This window comes from Orussus abietinus, unplaced genomic scaffold, assembly GCF_000612105.2.
Source record: "Orussus abietinus isolate OABI.00-Male unplaced genomic scaffold, Oabi_2.0 scaffold13, whole genome shotgun sequence".
Classification (NCBI taxonomy): Eukaryota; Metazoa; Arthropoda; class Insecta; order Hymenoptera; family Orussidae; genus Orussus; species Orussus abietinus.
This window is the reverse complement of record NW_019394887.1, coordinates 1,033,036-1,053,593: the sequence shown is the minus strand read 5'-3', so window position 1 is coordinate 1,053,593 and position 20,558 is coordinate 1,033,036. Positions and strand designations below refer to the sequence as shown.

Genomic DNA, 20,558 nt, shown 5'->3' with positions numbered 1-20,558 from the left:
GTACTTGTTTACATGTTCGACATGATCGCTAAAAATGTGCGAGATAGTGCGCGGCCGGTCGCTGCACTCGGGCCTGCACCGGCGGCCACTGATTGCACTTTTCCTCGGAACCGACGAACATGTCGAAAAATACACCTTAACAAAAATTCTTCACCGGGAATCGCTGGCGAGATCGTCTCCTATAAAGTTTTCCCAGAAATCGACGCATCGCGAGATAAGGAGGAATGTTCGAAAAATAAAAACCGCCTGGATTCCGATTACCTACTTAGCGTTTTTATTCGCCGTATTCGAGGGAACTCGCGAGGGGAGAAAAAAAATTATCTACTAGGAACAGATTTTGCAGAAAGTAATACCCTCGAGATAATATCGGTGTCTCGTCGATGGAAATAATTTCATTCCGTTTTTTTTTTCTTCTGCCATTTACTGGACGCGCGCTCGAGGAGGAATTCCGACTGCGGATCGTTGAATTAATTTTTCCCCACTCCGCGAATTCAGAAATCGCACAGTACGGGAGAAAAATCGAAACGTGCAATCTCCCTCGGCCATTCCATTTGTTCGATTGTTCCAGATCGAGAAAAAATGGCCGCGATAGTGCCGCTCGAAGCTCCTCGATTGAACACGTGGAAATGTATCGATCAACAACGACTCATTCAAATGTATCGATCAACAACGACCGATGACCACGATGACGGTCATTATTTGTCGTTCGGTTGACTAACACTGTTATTTAGTAATCTCTGTCTCTCAACGGTATCTGGCTCCAGATTTATGGCAGCCTACCTTTAGTCATCCCCTAGGAGAAAGGGACTAAATGGTTATCGCTCCTCCCGAAACTCTCGAATAATGCCCGAGAATGCGCGCGACCGGCTCTAAGATAAATAAATAAACGATAAAGGTAATCGGGCCGCCGAGTCACTGGGCCGTTAATTACGGGGCTCTTAACGAGGCAAGAGTCAAGGAAGAGGTCGATATAAAAAGAGCGACCGTGTATAAAAGAGGTAAACGGCGTACAAAGGTCCGTGGCCTTCTATTGTCTCGCCGCGGAAATGTTCTCGTGGCGTTTCGACTTATTGAAAAAGAAAGAAAATAAAAAAAAAAAAATAAACCAACGAAAAAATGCCGAATTCTAATCCCCTATCATGTCGATGTGAAAAAAGAAAAACTCCAGATTTATCCCGTAACACGCCGACCGGTAGTCGATCGAAACGACAATCGGTCTCTTATCGCGGTCGACTCGATTTTCTATTGACATTAGCCGTGCACGTTCCTCGGCGATACCCGAAAGAGACCTGCCCGTCGTTGTATCGCGCCCTGCTTCTCGGCTCGCATAAGCATTAATGCGAGCGTAATTTAATAAAATTAACGAAGACAAGCGGGGGTTAAAGTCCGCCCGCCATGTCGAGCGAGGGCTCGAAGAGAGGCGAGAATCGGCCGGCGGTGTCGTTGTACTCGGATTGGTCCGCGATCGCGCCGGACGTTATCACTGGGTGGACGGCCGACTATCGCCGTGGTTCTCATTGTTCGGCGATTGCGGGCTGAAAGCCGATTTCCGACGTATTAACAAGAATATCGGACCAACCAAACGTATACCGAGAGCGTGAAACATTTCAAACTTCCACCTCCGGCGCGGGAAAGATGGTCTCTTGGAGGTTATGCATGGGCAGAGGGTCATAAAGCATGCCATGAAAAATTAAAAATGGCGTTAAAGTAATCGATTCCCATATGGAGAGTGCGATTCCACACCTCTATACGGTTCCACTTTCAAATTGGCGCGCGCCAGCAGGGGGACCGCATCTCGCGCCGGCGAGCCACGTGATTGGTCGAGCGCGAGGCGCCACGTGATTGGTCGAGCGCGGCGCGTCACGTGACTGGTCGAGCGCGACGCGCCACGTGATTGGTCGAGCTCGGGCGCTCCAACGGCCGCAGCCAATAGGCGTCCTCCTGCCGTCGCGCGCACCACGAGGCGCGCAATCGCGGGAACATCTATAAGCGATACTCGACCCCTCGACTCCTCGACCTATCGAATGCTTGCACAGGTTATCATCGGTTCAAACGACACCAGGGCAAACACGGAGCCTTAACGGTGAGCCTTGGAATGTGCTACGGAGCTATCAGCCCGAAGAACCCTAACCTCTTTTATCGGCACGAAGTATGGTAATCGTCCATCTCGATTTGAATTTCAAAACTAGACGTGAAGAATAATACGGTACAGGGTTTTATCGATGATTCCGTATATAAGAATAAATTAATCGCGCTTTAATAACGTGGCAGAGAAATCGGTCGCATGTCCCCAACGTGTCGTGTCACATGACAGGCGTTAAAAGACGGACTCCTCTGGCGAGTCCTCCGGTTTCGCCGCGTTTGTTTACGCCTCTCGTTGCGTCAAACGTCGTTTCCACCGCGTCATAGAATCGCTTAACCCCGGGGATATATCGCGTGCACCCCGATTCCGATCGTCTCGACTCGAGTCGATCGATTCGAGACCGGTTTCCCGATCGATTCTCCCAGGGAATCGACATGTATCGCGGCAATAAATACGAACGCATTGACGCCGGCCATTTCGCGCCTACCACCGATTTGCATGACCGACTTGCATGCATTTCAATAATCGCAAGAAGTACCGCTTCGGAGAAAATCTTCGTAGATTTCGAGAGAGAGAGAGAGAGAGAAAGTTTCGATTTTTTTTGTTTTATTTATTTATTTTTTTTCATTTTATTCTTTCTGAAGCAGAACTCGCGCCTCGAGGTTCTTCGGGCTTAACGATTAGGGATGCCCCCTTCGCGACCTCAGAATTTCATTAAGGCCTAGGAAAGGGACTCAGGCCCTGAGGAGGAATTAACTTCGATCAAGCCGATTTCCACAGAGCCGATGTCGAAATCCATCCGGCGAGGCCTCGACCTCTCTAAACTCGAACGAATCGCTTTTCGAGAGACGGGAACGCCCGAAGATGCTTCATTTTTTTTTTTTTTTTTCAATCGTTCTAAGTAGTCGATAACAAAAGAATTAGAATGATAACGAGAAAAAAGCACCCTTATGACCGACCAAAATCCAAAGAAATTGACCCCGAAGGCGATAATAATAATAATATATAATAATAAAAAAACCGCTTCAGAGTGAAGAAAAACCGAAGAAATTCCCACCGCAAACAATGGTTAAAAAAATCTCTTCGGGACGAAAAGATCTTTCGGGGAGAAAATTTGCCGTCGAAATAGGTAAAGGATAGAAAGAAATTCAAAGCGCATCGTTATCAGACCATTTTTGTAATTATCGCCTCGAATTAAAAATCGCTCTCCTTATCGGTGATCACCCTGAATCTATATCTGTTCTAGGGGACAAAAAAGGCGCCTTTTCAAGGTACTCCCGATTCCGAATAGCCCGTTAAACGGAAAGAGAGTAACCTTCCGCGAAATCCTAACGCAAACGTTGCGTAAGGGCACGTCCCGGCGAACGACCGGAATTTATTTCGCCGGCTGTACCGTCGCGTCTCGTTTCGTGCGTTTGTTTCAATTAATCAAATCCATCGGCGTATACGCGGTCGCAGGGACGTGCCTCGGAATTACAGGGCCCGAGTGGTCTCGATAGATTCCCAGTCCCTTAAGAGAAAAGGTGGCCCTTGGGCCTAAAAATGTGGAAAAACTCCGAAAGTGTCTATACGAGATATATCAATCCAGTATGATAAGTGATTATCACCCTGACATGTGTGATCGAAAGTGCGACCGCGACATACGGGCGAGATTCGCCCGACCGTGCAGGCAATATTGGACCGAACGTCTCATAGTAGCCAAGGGTGAAAATAGGAAGGAAGGTAAACGCCCCCGAAGATGAGCCTCGAGGGAAATAAAAATAAAAACGTGCAGACACGTGACCGGGCCGCAACCGCGGGACAAAGCGACCGAATAAGAAAAGTAACGAGCCCGGCCCGAGTGAAAAGAGTAAAATCAACCGAGTCGCTCGTTGTCAATGGACAATTAAGCCCGAGTTATCGCGCTCCGCGAAATCGAAGCGCGCGCCGTGTCGGCGCGTCTCTCTCACCTTCCCTGATTGGTCCTGGAATATTTCCCACCTTTCACGTGGAAAACTCCCGAGACCTGGGGCCCCTCTACATACATATCCCCGGGATATCCCGGTCGCCTTTAATCGCCATAAAAATCGCGATATATATTGTTAAAAGGTCCCCTAAATTTCCCTGGCCCTAGCGGCAGTCATACCACTGTAAACTAAAATACACGGCCAGAGTAAGGTTATGTTCCCAGGTAACAAAAAAATAAATAAATAAATAAATAAAAAAAATAAAAAAGAAAATTCCACATAAAAGTTAGAGGATAAAGTAACGCTCTAACTTCGGATATACGAAATCACGACCCTTTTCCTTCGCTCCGAAATGCCGATTGTCCCTGGGGATAACTAGTCGGCGACAAATGAGTTTTCCGGAGGCGGGCGCGCGTAATGAAGGGGGCGGGCTTCCGAAAAAAAATGTCGGAATTGGAGTGGCGATAATTGCGCGTGTCGACGCGAAATACGACAATGTTAACGGGAGGCGATGGGACGGTGGCGGGCGTCGCGGCGCCAGGCGCCACCCCCTTCACCGACCGACGACCGAAAACTACCCCTACTGTTCGACCTCGCCATTGAGTTTACCCCTTTTACGCACAATTAGGACCACGACTACCGATCCTGGGAATTGAAGACAAAAGAGGGCAAAAAGGGTATAAAAATAAAAAAAAAAGATAAGAGACCGCGATACTGGTTAATAGTAAAGGGGAAAAAAAAAAAGGGAAATTCTATCGGAAAAAGGCTTTAACCTCGAATTAAGAAATTCCCTCTCCGTGGAAATGATAATTCCAAGCATATAGTACGTGTATAATATGTAAATAGGGATGCAAACGACCCCTTTATTCCTATCTCGTCCGCCCCGATGCACACCTCGGTTTCTTAGAGTGGCGCATTAAGGGGATGTGAAAATGGCATCCGAAAGCTGAATCGTTCATAAAACATTTCATAGAACTGGGTGTCTCAAATCGTAATCGTCTCAAAAGTTTTATAAACAAAACCTCTTCGATGCCACTTTCTGTTCACCTTAAGGGCAGGTTCACACAGAGAGGCCCCACTAAAACCGTGGCCCACGATAAATCGGCGTTAAAGTACGAGTAGATTGGCGGTGATTGGACGTACATTGTAAAGGCCTTGAGACGTTTAATGTCGGCTAACAGTGCCGTCGAACTCGTTTCCCAGGAGTCAGACCACCGCGGGGAACAATTCCTCGTGAAAAGTAACGCCACTCGGTCTCTACTAATTGCAAAGTGTACAGCATCACCGGTGTACCCGAATACTCTGTGTACCCAACGTCTGGACCGAAAGGGAGTCAAGGGAAGCCGAATAAATCTTCGCCCCGGTCGAGCAAGCCTTGAAATTTAATTTTTTTTTTTTTTTATTTTAAACATCCGCATCTCCCTCAACGCGAATAAAATATCCTATTAAATAACACCACCTCCTAATCATTAAACCGTGCCCAAAAAATATTCCAGGTTCAATTCAGAGGTCGAAAAATTCATTTTCCTTTTTTTTTTCTCTCTCCAATCCGCCACGTCGCAAATGTGTTTTTTAGAGATATTCCACGTAACCTCGTAATCATTAAACCGTGAAAAAAATTCCAAGTTGGATTCATAGGGGCTCAAGAATTATTTTTTCTTTTTTTTTTTCAGGCTTTTAAATACATTTGCCGCGAAATCCCTCGAAAGATCTCTTCCTGGTCCGATTTCTTATCAGCGCTCTGCAGAAGACTCGAGGCCCTCTCGTCGCCGACCTAACCTCTTTTCGATCTTACGTAACGATCGATACCGGCACTTCCTCCCTCTTCGAGGAAGCCGCTTCCCCCTTCCCCCCCGCTTCTACGCATAAATTTAGTTTAATCGCGGAACCGCGAATCGCGAGCGTTGAACCGTCGTTACATAATCGCCGAGTGAAAAGGCCTAAGCCCGGTTTCCATACGAAGAATCGCATCGGCGATAATTTCTGACATTTCTTCTATTCCCCAGCCTTGGGGGGCACTTTTCCATGGACCCTTTATCATTGTAAACAATCCTAGACCTTTTTTTCCGGAAAAAACGCGCCGCAATTCGCTGTAAAAATCGAATCTTTTCCCGCCCCCAAACTTGGCCGTCTGAAAAACAAGATGGCGGCCGCGGGGGGTCACGTGACGCGCGCGGGAGTCTCGCCCGGCGATTCTGAAATATCTGCGAGGATATCCCCGAGAATTCGGGTGCACCGACCTCGATCAAACGTACGAATACGAGAGAGAGACCGTAACCCCGGCACCTTAACCCGCGAGGGTCGAGTAATTAATCTCCTAATCGGTATCGTTCGGTATCGATTATACAACCGCGATGTACCATCGGCATCACCGACATTCATAATTGCACCGCTAAGCGGTAACCGCTTGACTGACGATATCTCCCGCGATGCATGTTTAGCGCGATAACGTCGCAAGTAAACAGAATAGATAAACGGTGCATTGCGAAATTCATGGCTGACACGCGTAGATAAGAATCTTTTCGCTATTATGCCAGGAGAAGTGATAAAAAAAAAATAGAGAAGAGGGTTGAAAAGAGCTTCGATCGGCGGGAGTACCACGGCGCAGCCGCGACGCGCAGGGCCCGACATTCCGATCGGGTTTAAATAGGAGACTCGCGAGAGAGAGAGAGAAAGAGAGAGAGGGAAATAAAAAGCAAAAGGAGTCGAATAATAGCGTGGCAACGACTTACGTCCTCCTAGCGACTGTCGCCGAATTACCGTCGTATCCTAACGTAAACATCGCTATCGGGGCGCGAGGTCACATGACTACGGCTCGCCACCGAAATAGCCGGCGGCCGTTAACCTAAAAATCTTCGATGACTGCAGTCACGCGATTAAGTGCGCCGCCCCGCCAAGGTCGTTCGAAAGAGAGAGACGGGTCGCGAAACCGACACGCGATGTCGCCTCTACCCCGGGTATGCGTTCTCGGGCGTGTAGAAAGAGAGAGATGGAGGGAGAGAGAGCGGTCGTTCTATCGAGTCGCATAGGCACGGGTCCCGACCGCTCCAAAGTCCCCGGTCGAAGTTTAGCGCGACCTAACCTAGACGGGCCGTCGGCTGGCCCCGAAAAGTAGATGCGTCGAGAGATGCGTGATGCCGGCTTAAACGTTAACGGGCACCTCCCCTCGTGCATCGAGTATGCGCGTCTACGAAGGCGAGCGCCGACATTTTCTCGGGCCCGCTCCCACCTGCGCGCTCCGCGGTCGAAAGATTCGCTCTATCGATGCTTCACTTACCGGCCGTGGCCTTGGCGTCTTTTCCATGGTGCCTGCGTGCCTTCCTCTCGCCGGTCCGGCCCTTCAGTAACATCTTTGGCGGGTCGCGTCGCGTGGTCAAGCCCATACGGCGGGACGGTTGCGCATTATTATTCACTCGCGACCGGCAGCCATGTTACCGCGAGCACCTTCGCGGTGCGACTTCGCCGGACCTCCTTCCCAGGCTGGCGGCCATCTTTGTTGAGGCGCGACGCCATTGGCCGAGAGGCTCGCCGAGTGCCAGTGGGTGCCCCGGTTGGTCGCCGAGCCTCGTCTCGGAGGGTAGGTCGTATCAACGGACGCTCCTTCTTGCTTATTTTCCTTGTTTACCTTCTTCGGTAACCGGGTCTGCCGGCTTTTCCCGAATTATGAGGCTTTGATCCGCTCTGACCGCGAGCCCGACTACATCGAGTACGCGACAGAGGCAACTGGCGCCATCTGTCGGGGAAGTTTAGAAATACGAGCTACGCTAATTTATGACATCGACGGTGGATAATGGATACCCTATACAGAAACTGTTTAACCCGCAGGTTAAACTTTGGACATGTAATGACATGGTTATATATGAAATGTTGTCGCAAAAAAATCCCACCTTGATCTGGTTTTATCATAAATCCATTTATTACGAGGCTGGCCCAAAAATGCACAAGGAAATGACGTCATGTTCACCGTCTGGTAAGTTGTAACCGATGCAGTCATACCAGAGATGAGTCGCCCGATAGCATCTTGTGCTGTCTTCTGGTTTAGTATGTTAACTTTCACTGTTTTTTGCCCCCAAGCGGAGTAACTTTCAATTTGACTCTTCAATTATGACCATTAAAAGAAAAGAGATATCCTATTCAATTTTGATACGGTAATTAGGAGATAGGCTTACAACGCAGGTTTAAATCTCAATCGTATCACCCGACAGCCAATCAAAATTGAAAGTCACCGCTGTACAATTGAATTGTCATTCCCTAGTAACCAAGTCTTGTTCCTTTAAAACGATCAATCTATTTCAGACTTCGGTAGAAGGCCCACCTCATAAATAGACTCGAACGGTGCAAAGGAGTTTAGTGACGTTTCTCCTGTTCGACACATTCTGTCAGAAGTAATTAGTTCCATTATTATTGAGTAACCACCCGGTGACCAAATTAGCAATATAGTAATCGCTTAGGTACTAACATCTCGCCAGACAATGAAATCGATCACAGAAGCATCGTGTTATCATATTAGATTAGACTACATATCTCATCTCCTTTAATCTTGCTCGGTTAGCGCAGTAATAATCACGACAATCGAGTATAAAATGGTTTTCTTGTAAGATTCCTCAAGCCTAGTATAAAGCACTGATATATAATATCGTGTGATCACGCTTCTTTATATGTGCCCAAATATCATATGCATGTAATCGCCCAGACACGCTTATGATCTGCGCATATATATACGAAGCAATTGCGGTACATGGTTCCTTAAACTCTAATTATAGCGATAGTAATATAATTTTCTTTAACCCTAATCAACGAGTAATTTCACCGAGGATAGATGCGTTCGTAGAAAAATTTCATGACCCTCTCAATTGAGACGACCGCGAGTGGCCATTTTTTTTAAAGAAATCGCAACGATACTCCGCAAAACCACGTTCGCCATTTTATATCGCGAGAAACTTCTCATACTTTTAAAGCCGACGACAACATTTCACTAACACTTGTTTGTAGTTATGTTATTAAAGTAAATGGGGGAAAAAACAAAAAAAAGGTAATATAAAGGCCCGACAAGGGAACGCATTAAATTAACGAGATGAATTACTGTAAAAAGAAATAAACAAGATAATAAATGTAATCAAAAAAAAAAAGATAATAGTAATCGAGACCAACGTCTCGAGATCGTTAGTCATGGATTCGCAAGATATTCGGGAATCTACTCGAATTCTTTATCCAAGGAGAACCTTAAAACAATTATGTATGGTTATTAAAAACGAATAAATGCAAACTCTCGGACTTTGAACATATAGCAGTCTTCGGGACATCTTGGAATCGATCGAAAAGCTTAGGAATAGATTCTTTTTACTAAGAGCCTTCAGTCAGGGTCGCAAGCCGACGAAGCGTAACTCCAGTAATAACGATATGCGATATTAGTACAGAAATAAATGAATCTACATGACTTAGCCGTTAAAATGACCCGAGGTTTCCGTGAAATCATCAAATTGTCTCGACATTCCCGCTGGTACTTTTCGAGCCATACATGTATTTATGTACTAATACCTGATTAGAATACGAGGTGGGTGGAATACAAGGTACGGTGGAAAAAGGGGATAACCGGCGCGATTCGCGTAAATTAAGGAAAACTAAGATCCGCAAAAAATCTAAGGGGTGAATTAAAATGTACGTAATGGCACGATGCAATCATCGAGGACCCCGAGAAAGGCGCGGGCTCGATTTCAATTTTTTCTACCGAGCGCTTCGATATTGACGTTTGATAAATGGCAAAAGCTGTGCACACGTCGCACGAGGCTGTGAAGATGTCCGCCTTCGTATCTTCCGCCCCGTGACGTCTCCCATTAATTGCGATGGCGAGTTTTTCTTCTTTTTTTTTTTCTCTCGGAAAGGAGGTCCCGAGAATCGAGAGGCATCCGATGGAGTTTCTTATCCGGAGCTGGCGGTTTCGTTCTCGAGGGGGGCATCCTTTTCGCCATCCTCCTGGCTGTCCGAAGAGACTTTGTTCCTGTTCTGCCTCACCATCTCGATGCGTTTCTCCTACAAGAAACGAAAAGACTCATGACTTCTAGGTAAAACCGGAAAAAATGACCGAAGGACGCGACGAAGGATAGGCGTCGCCCGAATCCCGCCATCTTTCGTCGTTCCCTCTTCTCTCCTAGCGTAATGATTAAATGAAATAAAGAAAAAACTGAATCTCCCAGAAAACCGAGCCAGGGTGTACGAAAAGTGTTAACTGCAATTAAAGTCGCATGACCGATGGGCTGCAAATTAAATGGGGGGGGGGTAAGTGCAGGAGTCGCGAAATTTCGGCACTCAATCTCTTTGGCACGATCGACTCTTCGGGGTTAAATATCGCCCTGCATTATTTCTTTCCGCAATGAAATATATCGTTAATTTAACAATCGTGCCGAAGAGCCTGACCATGAACCTAATAAGCAGGTGTCGCAAAATTAGCGATACAAGTTATCCATAGTGGCCGGTTTCTCAGGCAAGCCATGGAGAAACCCCATTTTACACATTAATTATTACCAGCTGATAGTGTTTACGGCCACCTGCCGCATAAGTATCATGTCACCGATAACGCTAAGAAGCCAACATACGATAACGATCGGGGATGACAACGACGAACTTGATAAATGTTAAATTACATGCTGCCGTATAGCTTGTAAGCGACGTTGAATCTCCCGTTGTCGGTTCAGCTCCGCGATGGCGACCTTCGTGTCAAATTCGTGCTTTTTCGCCTCTAGCTCCTTCATGCTCACGTCGACGGTCTGGCGGACCTGTGCGATCTTGACGGTGTTCTGAACGAACACGATTTCAGAGATTTTATTTTATCATTTGCCGGTAACGGTCACCCCCAAAAATCATTCTCCGCATCGTTACTAATCCTACGACATTCGTTTGCATTCCCATCTTTCTTTCCTTTTGTTCAGAAATACCGCATCAAAGTCGGCGAAAAAATAAATCAATGTTCAAACGACCCCGAGGAGATCGGTCACTTTGGTCGGAGATTAATAATATATTTATTTGCTTATTCTTCACCTTATCGGAATGACCAGGAAATAAAGGGAACCCGATCACAGACCTCGATCGCAAACGTTTTACGGCGGCGGCTATCTGACCGGAAGTTACACCAACAACTCAACGCTTTTTTGCCGACTTACATGATTGCGAAGCTTCTCTTTTTGCTCGCGTTCGATCGTCTCGCGACGTTCCCGAGCTTGGTCGAGTCTTCCCTGAATCTGGGTCTCCAACTTGTTAACGCGCTCCAGCATGGTGCTGCGAACACGAGCAACTTGTTCCTCCTGAAACGTAGACAGTAATACATGTTTCGAATTGCGATTATACCCAAAAAGGAAAAAAAAAAAGTTCAACGAGGAGAGTCTCACGGTCGACAATTAAAACCATTTAATTATATCCTACTATATATAACTAAAAACATTAAAACTATTTAAATCGCAGGTGGTGCAACTAACGTGTTCCTTAAGCCGCTCCACCATCATCTTGATGTTCTCGTCGCGCTGTGCAGTAGCCGTCAGCAACTTGGCCTCGACGTCGTTCCTCACCTTCTGGGTCTGTTGCTCGAGACTCAGACGGATCCTCTCGATGCTCTCGAACTGGAAACAAGTAACGCCGTCGGTCATGTTCTCGAGTGGCAGGATGCAAGTCGAGTTGCACGAGTAACTCGACCCGCAAAGGGGGGTAAAAAAAAAATAAAAATAAAAATAAAAAACGAGGGACAGTCGGACCTCTCGCGAACCTTCCGATATATCCCGTTTAAGGGATTCGTTTATATTAGGAAAAATCGAGAAAAAGAAAAGATCCGCCGATAGTTCCAGGGTTAAACTCAGACGAATTTTAAACTCCATCCACCGTAAGCGGCCCTTTAAACGCGGAGGCATTTCGACGTATGGGCGAAATTCCCCTGACCGTGCAGGCAATATTGGACCAAACGTCGACCGCCTTTTGGCGCTCTTGGTAGCCAAGGGTTAAATAATTATGATATCGTTGTAACGTCGACATAAAGGACTCACGTGCTCCTTCAGCCTGTTCTTAAGCTCCGCGATGTGCGCTTCTCTCTTCTCCTCAGTATTGTTCATCTTCGCGTCGAGGGACTTCCGGGTCGCCGCGACGAAGGCCGCGCTGAGCTCGTCCTTCTTCCGGGCCGCTTCCTCGATCTTCTGGAGCTTGGCGGCGACCTGGGAAAGCTTCTCGGCCTCCAAGGACTGCCTTCTTTCCTCGGCGGCTTTCAGCTTGTTCTCGACCGGTATCGATTGCTGGGTAGGACTTCGCTGAGCCGGATATGACGATCTCCTCTCCGCCGTGGGCTCAGCCAGGATCACGTCGTAACGCAATCCTCCCTTGGTCTTCTCCTGGCATCGGATTTCCGTGGCTGGGGGATTAATTAAACTCACTTTAGGACGGTGAACGCTTGCCCCGGCTAAAAAACAGCTAAGCCGATCGCGAGAAGCGATCGAAATGAAACCCCACCTTAAAATCCTGATCTTTAGAATTATCCCAATTAATTGGAATTATTTAAACAATCGCCTGGTTTAATTTATAGGTATTGGGTTATTTTTTTAACGTTACGCCGATCTCGGGTCGGCCGATATTTATCATGGACTGGCTGTTGTCGAGGGAATTAATTTAATTGATTTGTAGGAATTAAAAAGAGATCCTACGATTAAGGGGGGTCGAGACTTTAAGGGCGGAAGCTTTCTGCCCTGCTTTCCGGGTTTTTCTCTTTTTCGATCGGGCCAAGAGAGCTTACATAAGCCACCAGTATGAGTCAGAGGCTCGCGAGGGATCGATCTGACCAAGGGACGATTGTCTCTAGGCGCCACGACGTCTAGCGTCGGCTCACGCACGGCGTCGCCACCCACCGCCACCCACCGCCACCCACCTCGCCCCTCTCGTTCTTTTTTCCCCCTCTGCAAAATCATCTTTTCCAGCTCTCTCGGCCGACTTGCTTAAATAATTCGACCCCATTTCTACCAGCTGCGAAAATTAACATTTCGCACGTTTCTCACCTTTTGCAGAAATTCACAATTCGTACGTGTCGCGCACCTTCGGGGAGAATAAGGGAAAAAAATTCTCACACCTCGTGGACAAGTACGAAAATAATAAAAGCGAGCGAGCTGCATTCAGGTAGGATATATTTCACATTTGCTGAAAAGGTAAATCGTTCGAGTACTTACTGATGAACTTCACCTTTTTCGGCTGTTTGGTTCGGGGTTTGCCTTTTCCAGCAGGCTTCTTCTTCAGGGGTCCCGTGCCCCTGCGCTGACCAGCTTCAAAAGAATCGTTTGCAACTCGATTATCGTTTCCCTTAGACTTCATAAAAATTTAGGAGATCGCAGGTGCACTCTTATAATGAGAATACCTTCTCGAGGGAGTCACGTTTAACCGATAAAGTGTTATCCCCGGGAGCTAAAATTCCGTACATAAATCAAGGTAGCCGGAATAAAAGTTTCCTCGGTAATGATTCTCCATTTTAGGGGAGAAAAGGGCGAAATACCTTTTCAAGGGAGTCCACGGTGGCCATCTTGGGCGGAACCCTTAATCGAACGTCAGCTGCCGAACACGTGGCGACGCTAACCGAAATTAAATCCCCTCGAAATTTCAGACGGACACCCTAGACCTCATAAAAGAAAGACTAAAGAGTAATATACCAGAACTCTGGTCATAGGAACGAATGGGACGGCTAGAATCTGCGAACGCGCCGAATCTGCGAGAGAAAACGAAGAACCGTCCACCCAATCTCAAGAACTTCCATAATTTCCACGGCAAACCTTTCTAAAAAAAAAAAAAAAAATTCTTTAAGAAAAAAAAAAGGGAAAATCAAAAGAGACCAATGAAAGCCTCGTCGCCTCTATTTATTTCATAATTAATGTGAAAGGAAATGTGGGAGGGATCCGAGCCCGACACCTCTAATAAGCTAAGGTCCCACTTATCGCTGCTTATCAGCGACATCCAATCGCGATTTCCACTCCGGATCCACTTTCCACAGATATATCAAAACCTTTACAAGGTCTCCCCGATCGATATCTCGCGAATTAATCGACAAAGTGCATCGGATAATTGGAAAGGGCGATGGAAACATATACGGCCGCGCGAAGCCAAAGGTCGCGTACTTGGATAATGTCCCGACATGAATTTAATATAAAGCTCGATCGAAGCTCGGCTAATAAATCCCGGGGACTTTTACCGGATCGATCCCGCTTCGATTTCGGGATTACCCGGAAGTGGGGTTCGAGTAGCCTTTAAAATAGAATTGCCGATAAATCGATGCATCCCGCAAATGCCTTCGCTCCGAAAATAGACCCTCGAGAGTTGCCAATTGGAATTAAATCGCTAAAAAAAAAAAGGGAAGGTAAACGCAACCTAACCTTAAAAACATCTTTAAATGAAACATTTCGGCGTCCTTTTCCTCGCGCTATATGAAGTTAAAACGATGTCATAAAATATTTGGAAAATTATTAGACGGCGATATATAGTTAATTGTGTACGCCAAAGGGGTATAGTCGAGAAGACTATTAAACGAGATGAGAGCGACTCCGTTCACCTGTGAGGACCCGGCAAGGTGACGAACCGCCCTTGAAGAGCCACCGGGTATGAAATCGGCTCCTTCCACTAGGAGGGCTGTGATAAAGAGACGATCTGGAAAGTCTCTTAACACCCTGGGTGTCCATCTTGTCCCGGGCAACGATCGGAGCGAACCGGCGAATTTACCGACCGAGGCGCTTGGCGACAGCGCTACCGAGAGATTAAATAATTAATGCGATGCTTCAAATACTTTTCTCCGGTATATAAAGATATAACATGCTTAGATATATCCGAGATAATCCAGGGGGAACCGAGTAAAATCGACCGGGTCGCCCCGGGAGAACCCGGCAAGGTGAAGGTGCACCACCCTTTGTAAGTTACGGAGAGCTTACGTTTGTTTCGAAAATAAATAAAAAAAAAAATGGTAATTAAATCAATTCAATAAATCCCCTTAAAAAAATCCAGAAACTCCTCGTGCGTGTCTTCGACGATGGCAAATAGAATCTAGCACCAGGGTAACGACCGCTTGAGCTTGCACCACCCCGGAGTAGGAACGAAGGGTGCGTTAGCTCCGAAATGAAAAAAATTCGAAAAATTGTCCAAAAAAAAAAAAAAAAGAAACTAAAAATTCGACCCCAGGAATACCCGGTAGGGTAACGACTCCTCGAGAAGGTACGAGGAGAGTAACCTCCGAAATGAAGAATTGGGGGAAATGAGACGTAAGAAAATTTCGCAACCCATCAAGGGGTAGCCGATAATCGGTCACTCACCTGCAAGGCTAATGGGGGCCTTGCAACTATGGCAGAAGCACTGCAGCATGGATTCGCGTACGAGTTCTATCAGCATGGCTGCAGTCGGGGTGTCTCTCAGTCTCCGGGCCCGTGACCGATGGGTTCCGGTTGGACCAGCGTGGGACGTAGGCGGGACGTCCTCGAGGCCGCGGGACGGAGATAGAGAGAGGAGAGAGAAAAAGAGAGAGAGAGAGAGAGAGGTAGGAGAGGACCCGGAAGAGACGGCGTCGGGGTCGTGGGAGTCCGGGGCGGTGGCTAGTGGACGACTGATACCCGTTACCGGCGCGCCACGGCGCCCGGCGTCGCTCAATATCCGCCCTGCTCTCTTCTCGCCCCCTTCGGGGCCACCCGCCCCCGCCCACTCCCACCCACCTCCCACCCACCCTATCCACCCTGGCGACGAGACGGCCGCCACCCGGAGATGCGTCGAGAGGCGGCTAAGAGCCGGACCACGTGCGCCGGTCACGAGAGTCTCTTCTGGGGAAGCCTTAAGGAGATACGAAAGGGTTCTTTTCTATATATACACATATGCTCAGCACAGTAAGGACTCGTTTCTCCTTGAACTTCGATGCACTTAGAATGAGTAAGGTGGATTGAACAATATGGACTTAGTACGCGATCTGGTAATTTTTCTTTTTTTTTTAATCGGCTCGAAAAGTGCATCGATCTCCGGCAAGCAATTCGGTATTCAAGGGGCGATGCAAAATCTTGAAGAGTGATCGGAGTAACGTGAAAGCGTCCGGAGGAGTGTCCAGGATGTCGTTACCGACAACACGAGTCCTTCCCACGCGAGTATCTTCGATGTCAACGGGACTGCAGGCCACCGTGACCGGAGCCACGGGGAGTGCAGCGGGATGCGCCGGGATGCAGCTGGATGCATTCGAGCGGTCCTCGATCGGGAAAAAAAGAGGGGAAAAAAAGAAGAAGAAGAAGAGGCACCATTGACGAGTTTCCGTCGCGTCGAAGGTTACGTGGAGAGGATCGATCGGCTCTTGAGCCGGCAAGGGGCTTAAAAAATGTTTAAAAATTCACCTCCCCTGCTAAATTAAATTCTGAATTTCTAGAATGAGACCTCCCATTGTCTGAGACATAATTCACGTACCACGGCGCCATCGTAGTCGGAGATTTGGAATAAAACGATTTTTTTTAACATCTTTAGAATTGAAGACGTCACTACATTTCACGAGTAATAAAATTGAATCGTGATTGTTTTAAATGCAACAACACGGTTACCTGTTTTTCTTTTTCGAGCATGCAAGATAAAGTAAAGGCGGTTTCCCCCCTCGCCGACGGCGGTTAAACAAAGACGCGAAGAAAATACTCGCTACGATAAGGACATTGCACTCCTTATCGGGCCGGCCGTCCTTCAGCTATGAATAAGTGAAAGAGGAATATCATTATCGAGGAACAAAGTGGAGTAAGGATCGGTTCCTTGCACGTGGCTAATCTGGAGCGTTCCAGGAACGACTCCGTCCTATTATCCATATAATAAGCACGTCCGGTCAATTACACCATTAAAATTGACCTCAACAATATACATTCCCAAATACGCTTATCTATAAATCGAATTTCCCTTTGGTACCCCAACCTAAGACCCACGTTAAAAAAAACCCCAATCCCCTCCCTCAAAAAGATACCAATATAATAAAATAATTAAAAAAAATTAAGGAAAGTAAAAATTGCAATTCCTGCTTGAGGCTTAATTGTGCAATTAGAATTGATGGTCATTATGCAGGTTGGCCGAAGATTTTGATCTGGTATTGTCAAACGATCTCTTCTAAGATTCTCGTTTAAAATATCAGAAAAAAAAAAAATTATCAATTTAGTGGGATATGGAATTAAAAAAAAATGTTTAGAGTAAAAGTGCAATTTCTTTCCGACGTTGCTATCGACGCGGAGTCACGACGCCGTCGACGCTGCAGTCGAGTCGCGTTGCAGTCTTCGGGCATGCAGTGCAGCATTGCACCTCGCAGAGGGCTCTGACCTCTCGTCGCCGCTCGCCTGCATCTCCGCTGCAATTTAGGGTGTGTTCCCCGCCACCATTCCTGCCCCGTGCCAGCCAAATATCCTGCCAATCTGCATTACCTACAGATACTGGTTAACGTTTCCAAGTACCCTTTTTTTTTTTCCCACGACGATAATAAACCTGACGGTCTATCTCCAATGGAGAGGTCGGCATTTATCACTGTTTAGTACACTTATCAACTGCACGTGTTCGATAGCAATAACGTGTTATGCAGTTCACCCGTGCGAAGTAGTAAGGTCGATTTTCCCGAGACCGGGCACGGGAATTTCGCCTAAATGGAATTTAGGGGGTCCTATGTACGTGGTCGAATATTCCTGGAATTGGTGTATTACTTACTGCAGCTGTTGACATGACCAAGTGCACTTTTCGCAACGCACGACGGACGAATCGATTATTTTCGGCTGGGCTAAATTCACTCAACGGAACAGGAAATAAGCTAAATGGTTTGCCCCGTCATTATGATTGTTATGTCGCTCGCTTTCCCATGGGAAGGGCTTGCAAATTTCATTCGTGGTGAAACGAGTCGCTTGGAAACAATAACTGAATTTATCGAAAGAATATAAGGAACCAGTTTTGTCATATTTTTTTCCTCTCTCGGATTAAATCATCGAATCTTTATGGTTCATAAATTAAAAAAAAGCAACTAAATATGGGTTTTTAATATACATTCTTGACAAATAAATTCAATTTAAATTGTCTCTGTATTATTTCATACACTTTTGGAGTTCGTATAACTCTCGATATTTTTTTAGGATATTTATATTTGAATGCAGCTCGCTCGCGCTTCCTTATTCTAATACTCGTCCACTAGTTCCAGTCCAGATAACCTACGCTTCGCTAATCCTCGCAGCTTGCAAAGTTTTTTTATATTAGAAGCACTGCTTAAATTTCTTAATGTAATAAATAACTTTGATGTCAGGCTTTGCTACATAGCAAGAGTGTTGGAAAAATTATTTTTACTGTTTACTCACATTCATTCGCAAGAGGTACCTCCGTAGCTGTTGCCATCTCGAACGATCTGAGAACGATAATTTTGAGGTTTCATTTTCCATCTCAAGGATTACATAAATAAATTGTCCCTACATTAAAAAAAATCCTACCTAAAAGATCCATTAGCAACAACTGATAACTGACATCGCCCCATCATTGAAATAATTTCCCATGAATTTACCCAAAGAACAAAGGCACTTGCCCCTAAACAAGACACCTCCTTGCAAACAATGAGTTGAATAACATCACTTTTCTTCACTAATCAAGATCCCCGAATCAACGAATCTCGCCACAATCACAAAGCACCATTTTAAATCTTTATTTCGAACGTCGAAGGTACGAGTGGCGTCTTCCTTTGTTCGTTAACTCCGCGTGCTCGCGATACCTTTTCCCCCTAACCTACATTCCTCCCCAAATAATCGTCGTATATTGACAAAACAGTCAGAGTACTTACTGCTTATCCGTCGACAAGGACCTGATAGAACAGACCGCAAGGTCCAGTTGGTTGGAAGTCGAATTCGAAACGCTACAGAAGCACAAAGCTCAAAGACGCTCACACCTCTCCGTACAGCGATCTTCCGTTGTTTGGCTCGCTCGTTCCTCGCCGGTTGCTTTTATGCCCCGCGTGCCGCTGGGAGCACGACCAATGGCGTCCGCGCTCCTGATTGGTCGGCGCGGCCGAGGCGGCTCCTGATTGGTCCGCGCGGTCTGGCGCAAGCGCTCTGATTGGTCCGTTCGAATTTTCAACCATCGCTCGCGGCGAGCGTCGCGTGCGCGCGCCGCCCTGCGGATGACTCTCGGAACTTTCCCACCAAGGTTGTGGAATTGCTTTGTTTTTCTTTTTTCTTTTACCGAGGAATCTAAGGTTTGCCAAGTCGCCTAGTGACTCCGAATCCCGAATCGCGATTCCTTCTCCTCTTACGCGTCCATTTGTAATTTAATTAGAGCTCGGTAAGTGAGTTTAATTTAATTCTCGTTTTTCCTTATCCGCAGGAGGTCCCAGACGACCAACGGGTGGATTCTCGACTGCGGTTCTTTTTTTTTTCCCTCGTCATATATACAGGGTGTGAACGAGCAATGCGTGGGAAGTAAGACCTGGATAAGGAATGTTTATAAACACATAAAACCGAGTACTCCAGGTTTCGTCAGAGACGCAAGGGGATATATGACACCTTAGATATCTAGAGTTTATTTCAACTCTGTTAATAACTGCCACTGATTGTTTATTGGTAACTGTCACATTAATTGTCTGTCTTTATCTTCACAGGGAGATAAGAACAAGATATGCGGACTCGCGCCGAAACCTGCAGACCAGATGTGACCAGTGAAAAACCGACCTTTTCATCCGAAACTCAGGGTTCCCATTCCACACAACAGCCGCTTCTCCATCTTTTCAGAAAATCGCCCTCAAACTGGCCGTTAAGTCTCCAAATTTATGCGCGGGACTTCCTCATTATCTCAAGCCACGTCTCCAGGTCCTCGCAATTCGACAGCGCGTAATGGAAAAGAAAAAAAAAAAAAAGAAATCTGCTACAACGTTTTCGCTCATCGCGACCTGCAGAACAAGAACCCAGGAAGGTTCAGTTATTAATAAAAAAAATATCCCGTGGGGTGTATAAGATATTCCAGCGATACATGGAATTTTCTTGTTGCAGGCTCGCCATGTGAGATTACAGTTACGAGGGAACTGTAAATCGCAATCGACGTTATTTCCCTCAGAAATGCGAGCGACCTCCGAATACTCGTCATTGTCTTTTTGCGGCAGGAGCGACAAGAGGCGTCGTTAAAAATACAACGCCCAAACCGTCTTTTCGTGGTAACGGTGATTCGCCAGGAGAATGAAGAAAAGTCCGTTGGGTGATTCAGATGCGCCAGTAGATCCTGCTACGATGCTAGAACGTGTGGGACGACGTTGGATACAAAAATATAAATCTGATCCAAATATGGAAGAACCGCTCCGACTGGTTTCGGCGATTAATGTCAGTCACCGAGGGCCTCGAATGCTTTGTTATAAATCTAAACGTACTTTTGTACAGTTTCCAACGCGACTAGAAACTCTATATGCGTGTTACGTATCTAAACGATGCGGCAAAATGTTAGCTCTGCAGGCCGATAACGCCGAATAAATTTGGCCGGCATTTTAGGAATCGGAAATTAAGGGAATAATCAATAAAACGTAGAGG

General features: G+C 46.5%; 2 protein-coding genes across 4 annotated transcripts in view; both read right to left on the bottom strand.

The window, feature by feature from the left end:
- Positions 1–7,517, bottom strand: part of LOC105697323 (nuclear factor of activated T-cells 5) — a 30,321-nt gene extending 22,804 nt beyond the window's left edge. Inside the window, exon 1 of one of the 2 annotated variants that reach the window (XM_012420555.2) lies at positions 7,307–7,517. In XM_012420555.2, coding sequence (XP_012275978.1) covers positions 7,307–7,412 — 106 coding nt within the window. In that variant the 5' untranslated portion in view covers positions 7,413–7,517. The remainder of the gene's footprint in view (positions 1–7,306) is intronic. The other variant, XM_012420573.2, reaches the window with a different exon arrangement.
- Positions 7,518–7,921: 404 nt separating this feature from the next.
- LOC105698067 (stress response protein NST1) lies at positions 7,922–18,956 on the bottom strand. 2 transcript variants are annotated; one of them, XM_012421968.2, is made up of 7 exons: positions 18,830–18,956; positions 18,357–18,403; positions 12,057–12,415; positions 11,499–11,639; positions 11,187–11,327; positions 10,671–10,823; positions 7,922–10,059 (listed from the first exon to the last, which is right to left on the bottom strand). In XM_012421968.2, the coding sequence occupies exons 2-7, from the start codon at positions 18,391–18,393 to the stop codon at positions 9,949–9,951; spliced, it is 942 nt and encodes a 313-aa protein (XP_012277391.1). In that variant the 5' UTR covers positions 18,394–18,403; positions 18,830–18,956; the 3' UTR covers positions 7,922–9,948. The 2 variants fall into 2 exon arrangements, with proteins under 2 accessions (XP_012277391.1, XP_012277401.1); XM_012421978.2 differs by lacking the exons at positions 18,357–18,403; positions 18,830–18,956 and adding exons at positions 13,221–13,313; positions 15,339–15,542.
- Between the last annotated feature and the right edge of the window lie 1,602 nt (positions 18,957–20,558).